Source organism: Salvelinus fontinalis, chromosome 26, assembly GCF_029448725.1.
Source record: "Salvelinus fontinalis isolate EN_2023a chromosome 26, ASM2944872v1, whole genome shotgun sequence".
NCBI lineage: Eukaryota > Metazoa > Chordata > Actinopteri > Salmoniformes > Salmonidae > Salvelinus > Salvelinus fontinalis.
In genome coordinates this window covers 22,918,201-22,925,329 of record NC_074690.1, presented here as the reverse complement: position 1 = coordinate 22,925,329, position 7,129 = coordinate 22,918,201, and the positions used below count along the sequence as shown (strand labels likewise).

At 43.7% G+C, this 7,129-nt stretch overlaps 1 protein-coding gene across 2 annotated transcripts in view; it reads left to right on the top strand.

Moving 5' to 3' along the window:
- The window catches only part of LOC129823949 (chromodomain-helicase-DNA-binding protein 7-like), a 129,133-nt gene that overhangs the window by 86,711 nt on the left and 35,293 nt on the right, over positions 1-7,129 (top strand). For both annotated transcript variants that reach the window (XM_055883089.1, XM_055883090.1), the window contains exons 10-11: positions 766-903; positions 1,051-1,172. In XM_055883089.1, the coding sequence (XP_055739064.1) occupies positions 766-903; positions 1,051-1,172 (260 nt within the window). The remainder of the gene's footprint in view (positions 1-765; positions 904-1,050; positions 1,173-7,129) is intronic.

The following is a 7,129-nucleotide window of genomic DNA, read 5'->3' as shown; positions in this document are numbered from 1 at the left end:
CTTACCCCCCCAACACACACACACGCGCACACTTACCCCCCCAACACACACACACGCGCACACTTACCCCCCCCAACACACACACACGCGCACACTTACCCCCCCAACACACACACGCGCACACTTACCCCCCCAACACACACACACGCGCACCCTTACCCCCCCAACACACACACGCGCACACTTACCCCCACCCCAACACACACACGCGCGCACACTAACCCCCACCCCAACACACACACGCGCGCACGCTAACCCCCACCCCAACACACACGCGCGCGCACGCTAACCCCCACCCCAACACACACGCGCGCGCACGCTAACCCCCAACACAACACACACACGCACACTAACCCCCACCCCAACACACACACACGCACGCTAACCCCCACCCCAACACACACACACGCGCGCTAACCCCCACCCCAACACACACACACGCGCGCTAACCCCCACCCCAACACACACACACGCGCTAACCCCCACCCCAACACACACGCGCACTAACCCCCAACACACACACACACGCACACTAACCCCCAACACACACACACACGCACACTAACCCCCAACACACACACACGCACACTAACCCCCCCCCCCCCCCCCCCCAACACATGCGCGCACTAACAACCCCCCCCCCCCCCCCCCCCCGGCGCTCGCACTAACGCCCCGGGATGCACGCGCGCACTGACCCCCAACCACATACTAACACCCTCTCTGCCCCAACACACACACTAACCCCAACCTCTCTCTGCCCCCCAGCCTGTAAAGCTGTACCTGGTGAAGTGGTGTTCCCTGCCCTATGAGGATATAACTTGGGAGCTGAAGGCCGACATCGACCAGGCCAAGATCGATGAGTACGAGGCCGTGGCGGCCCGTCAGCCCGAGACCAAACGCGTGGTGCGTAAAATAAAAACCTCACAAACACTATACACTCTCCTGCTGCCTTTTTCTTACATTTTCTGGCCCCAGCCCTTTAACGCGGAGCCAGCTAGGGCTCCTGCGGTCGCACAGAAACTACTAACGGTAGGCTTTTATTTGGAACAGGAGCGACCTCCCACCGAAAACTGGCAGAAATCCGAGAGTTCCAGGGATTATATAAACGACAACGCACTCAGGGAATACCAGCTGGAGGGAGTGAACTGGTTGCTCTTCAACTGGTACAATACGTAAGAAGTACTAAAACCTACTGTTCGTTCGTGCATGTGTTAAGCTATATGACGTGTGTGAGACTCACTTATATAAACATGTACAGTACCAGTCAAAAGTTTGGACACCTACTCATTCAAGGGTTTTTCTTTATTTTTACAATTTTCTACATTGTAGAATAATAGTGAAGACGTAAACTATGAATTAACACATGGAATCATGTAGTAACCAAAAAAGTGTTAAACAAATCAAAATATATTTTAGATTCTTCAAAAAGCCACCATTTGCCTTGATGACAGCTTTGCACACTCTTGGCATTCTCTCAACCAGCTTCATGATGAATGCTTTTCCAACAGTCTTGAAGGACTTCCCACATATGCTGAGCACTTGTTGGCTGCTTTTCCTTCAATCTGCGGTCCAACTCATCCCAAGCCATCTCAATTGGTTTGAGGTTGGGTGATTGTGGAGCCCAGATCATTTGATGCAGCACTCATCACTCCTTCTTATAATAGGGGTGGCAAATAGGGGTGGCAGCTAGGCTAGTGGTTAGAGCGTTGGGCCAGTAACCGAAAGGTTGCTTGATTGAATCCCCGAGCTGACAAGGTAAAGATCTGTCGTTCTGCTCTTGAACAAGGCAGTTAACCCATTGTTCCTAGGCCGTCATTAGAAATAAGAATTTGTTCTTAACCTCTACCGAGCACCTACCCCGGGTCCGGGAGCACCCCCCACCCCCCCCCCCACACTGATTAGCATCGCTAGCATAGCGTCACAATTAAATAGTAGCATCTAAATATCATTAAATCACAAGTCCAAGACACCTAATGAAAGATACAGATCCTGTGAATAAAGCCACCGTTTCAGATTTTTATAATGTTTTACAGGGAAGACACAATATGTAAATCTATTAGCTAAACACGTTAGCAAAAGACACAATTTTTTTACTCCAACAGTTTTTTCCTGCGTCAGTAGCTATCACTAATTCGACTAAATAAAAATATATATAGCCACTAACCAAGAAACAAGTTCATAAGATGACAGTCTGATAACATATTTATGGTATAGCATAGTTTTTTTTTGAAAAATGTGAATTTTCCACAGTTCTACATTGCAGCTGCAATCTGAAATAGTGCCGACGCAGCCAGAACAATTACAGAGACCAACGTCATATAACTAATTACTTGTCTTAAAACATTTCAGAAAAAATACACAGCGTACAGATATTGAAAGCCCAACATCTGGTGAATCCAAACAATATTTCTGATTTATTAAATGTTTTATAGCGAAAACAAAATGTAGCGCTAAATTAGCATAGCCACGCCAGCCAGAACCAGCTGGGCGCCCCCGACCAGTTCACATGCACGACAGATATATGAAATAACATCGTAAATTGGGTCTTACTATTGCTGATCTTTCATCAGAATGTTGATCAAGGTGTCCTTAGTCCTGATGAGTCGTTCAATCCATTCATAATGGCAACTTTCCCTCTTCATTTAGCATATGTACTGGTCGACTGGCCAAAGAAAAAAAGTCACAGAACGGAACACGGCAAAACTCCCGAAAAAATTCAAGTAATCTGATTAAACTATATTGAAAAAACATACATTAAGATGATATGGTCACATGTATCAAACAAACTTCGAGACGGAGATAGTTTTCATCCGTAACGGCAGCAAAACAGAAGACAATCACACCTACAAATCGCGCGATTCAGAGAACCGGAAGTTGTCGGTCACGCCAAAGAAATAGGTCTTATTTCACGTCAGTACAAGATAAACAAAAAAATTCTCCTCTGACGTCCTCTTGACACCCAGAGGAAGACGAATGAAGTGTGTTTCGGGTCATAGGTGGCGTGACCATATATAGGCAGAGCGTTGAAGCGAGCATACACATCTTGCATTCTTCTTCTTGGTCAGGGAAAGTGCTGTCAAATGACTTCTGTTTCACCTAGAGACAAAATTGAAACGGTTTTAGAAACTATAGATTGTTTTCTATCCAATGGTATTAATTATATGCATATAGTAAGAGCAATAATTGAATAAGAGGCAGTTTAATCTGTAGAGGAAATTATGCTAATGCGAAAACAGCACCCCCTGTATTCTCAAGAAGTTAACCTCTTGGCGCCCTTTAGCGGGATCATTTTCGTCAACATCCGCTGAATTGCAGAGCGCCAAATTCAAATTAAATTACAAAATATTTAATTTTCATGGAATCACAAGTGCAATATACCAAAACACAGTTTAGCTTGTTGTTAATCCACCTGGTGTGTCAGATTTCAAAAATGCTTTACAGCGAAAGTAAACCAAGAGTTTGTGAGGACAGCTCTCAGTAGACAAAACATTACAAACAGCTAGCAGCAAAGTAGATTGGTCAGAAAAGCAATATAATTAATTGCTTACCTTTGATGATCCTCGGATGTTTGCAATCACTAGACTCCCAGTTACACAATAAATGTTTATTTTGTTCGATAAAGATTATTTTATATCAAAAAACCTCCATTTGGTTGGCGTGTTTTGAGTAATCCACAGGCTCATGCAGGTCACACCGGGCAGTCGAAAATTCCAACTAGTATCTGTAAAGTTCGTAGAAACATGTCAAACGTTTTTTATAATCAATCCTCAGGTTGTTTTTACAATAAATAATCGATAATATTTCAACCGGACGGTGCCTTTTCAATACAAGAGAGAAAGAATAGGTCTCGTTCCTGTGTCGCGCGCATGAACAAATCTAAGGACATCTGGCTGTCCACTGACGCGATGTGATCATTCTCGCTCTTTTTTCAGAATAAAAGCTTAATACTATGTCTAAAGACTGTTCACACCTTGTGGAAGCCTTAGGGAAAGGAATCTGGTTGATATCCCTTTAAATGGAGGATAGGCTTGCAATGGAACAGAGTAGTTTCAGAAAAACAGCACTTCCGGGTTGGATTTTCCTCAGGTTTTCGCCGGTAATATCAGTTCTGTTATACTCACAGACAATATTTTGACAGTTTTGGAAACTTTAGAGTTTTCTATCCTAATCTGCCAATTATATACATATTCTAGCATCTTGGCTTGAGAAATAGGCAGTTTACTTTAGGAACGTTATTTATCCAAACATCAAAATACTGCCCCCTAGCTTCAAGAGGTTTGACTTGCCTAGTTAAATAAAAATATATAATAAAGGAAATAGCCCTTACACAGCCTGCCTGTATGTTGGGTCATTGTCCTATTGAAAAACAAATGATAGTTCCACTAAGCGCAAACCAGATGGGATGGCGTATTGCTGCAGAATGCTTTGGTAGCCATGCTGTTTAAGTGTGCCTTGAATTCTTAATAAATCACTGTCACCAGCAAAGCACCATCACACCTCCTCCATGCTTCACGGTAGGAACCACACATGCGGAGATGATCCGTTCCCCTACTTCCCCTACTCTACTCTCAAATATCTGAAATTTGGACTCATCAGACCAAAGGACAGATTTCCACCGGTCTAATGTCCATTGCTCGTGTTTCTTGGCCCAAGCAAGTCTTTTCTTATTATTGGTGTCCTTCAGCATTGGCCTCTTTGCCGCAATTTGACCATGAAGGCCTGATTCACACAGTCTCCTCTGAACAGTTGATGTTGAGATGTGTCTGTTACTTGAACTATGTGAAGCATTTGTTGGAGCTGCAATTTCTGAGGCTGGTAACTGTAATGAACTTATCCTCTGCAGCAGAGGTAACTCTGGTTCTTCCTTTCCTGTGGCGGTCCTCATGAGAGCCAGTTTCATCATTGCACTTGAAGAAACGCTCAAAGTTCTTAATGTTCCGTATAGACTGACCTTCATGTCTTAAAGTAATGATGGACTGTGGTTTCTCTGCTTATTTGAGCTGTTCTCGCCATATGGACTTTAACCAAATAGGACTATCTTCTGTATACCACCCCTACCTTGTCACAACACAACTGATTGGTTCAAACGCATTAAGAAGGAAAGAAATTCCAAAAATGTAGCAAATAGTAAAAAAATTAAGAAAAACAATGGAATGAATAGGTGTCCAATTTTTGACTGGTACTGTATATATAGTGGGGCAAAAAAGTATTTAGTCAGCCACCAATTGTGCAAGTTCTCACACTTTAAAAGATGAGAGAGGCCTGTAATTTTCATCATAGGTACACTTCAACTATGACACACAAAATGAGGGGGACAAATCCAGAAAATCACATTGTAGGATATTTAATGAATTTATTTGCAAATTATGGTGGAAAATAAGTATTTGGTCACCTACAAACAAGCAAGATTTCTGGCTCTCACTTTAAGAGGCTCCTCTGTCCTCCACTCATTACCTGTATTAATGGCACCTATTTGAACTTGTTATCAGTATAAAAGACACCTGTCCACAACCTCAAACAGTCACACTCCAAACTCCACTATGGCCAAGACCAAAGAGCTGTCAAAGGACACCAGAAACAAAATTGTAGACCTGCACCAGGCTGGGAAGACTGAATCTGCAATAGGTAAGCAGCTTGGTTTGAAGAAATCAACTGTGGGAGCAATTATTAGGAAATGGAAGACATACAAGACCACTGATAATCTCCCTCGGTCTGGGGCTCCACGCAAGATCTCACCCCGTAGGGTCAAAATGATCACAAGATGAAACCAAAATATAACTTTTTGGTAAAAACTCAACTCATTGTGTTTGGAGGAGTTTCATCCAAAGAACACCATACCTACAGTGAAGCATGGGGGTGGAAACATCATGCTTTGGGGCAGTTTTTCGGCAAAGGGACTAGGACGACTGATCCGTGTAAAGGAAAGAATGAATGGGGCCATGTATCGTGAGATTTTGAGTGAAAACCTCCTTCCATCCGCAAGGGCATTGAAGATGAAACGTGGCTGGGTCTTTCAGCATGACAATGATCCCAAACACACCGCCCGGGCAACGAAGGAGTGGCTTCGTAAGAAGCATTTCAAGGTCCTGGAGTGGCCTAGCCAGTCTCCAGATCTCAACTCCATAGAAAATCTTTGGAGGGAGTTGAAAGTCCGTGTTGCCCAGCAACAGCCCCAAAACATCACTGCTCTAGAGGAGATCTGCATGGAGGAATGGGCCAAAATACCAGCAACAGTGTGTGAAAACCTTGTGAAGACTTACAGAAAACCTAGACCGAGTCTACGTCTCTCACATGGGTAGGCAGACCATTCCATAAAAATGGAGCTCTATAGGAGAAAGCCCTGCCTCCAGCTGTTTGCTTAGAAATTCTAGGGACAATTAAGAGGCCTGTGTCTTGTGACCATTGCGTACGTGTAGGTATGTACGGCAAGACCAAATCGGAAAGATAGGTAGGAGCAAGCCCATGTAATGCTTTGTAGGTTAGCTGTAAAACCTTGAAATCAGTCCTAGCCTTAACAGGAAGCCAGTGTAGAGAAGCTAGCACTGGAGTAATATGATCAAATTGTTTGGTTCTAGTCAGGATTCTAGCAGCCGTATTTAGCACTAACTGAAGTTTATTTAGTGCTTTTTCCGGGTAGCCGGAAAGTAGAGCATTGCAGTAGTCTAACCTAGATATAACAAAAGCATGGATTAATTTTTCTGCATCCTTTTTGGACAGAATTTTGGGACCTCACCATGTTTCATTGAGATGTACAGCTGTGTGTCATCCGCATAGCAGTGAAAGTTAACATTATGTTTTCGAATGACATCCCCAAGAGGTAAAATATATAGTGAAAACAGTAGTGGTCCTAAAACGAAACCTTGAGGAACACCGAAATGTACAGTTGATTTGTCAGAGGACAAACCATTCACAGAGACAAACTGATATCTTTCCGACAGATAAGATCTAATCCAGGCCAGAACTTGTCCGTGTAGACCAATTTGGGTTTCCAATCTCTCCAAAAAAATGTGGTGATCGATGGTATCAAAGGCAGCACTAAGGTCTAGGAGCACGAGGACAGATGCAGAGCCTCGGTCTGACCCCATTAAAAGGTCATTTACCACCTTCACAAGTGCAGTCTCAGTGCTAT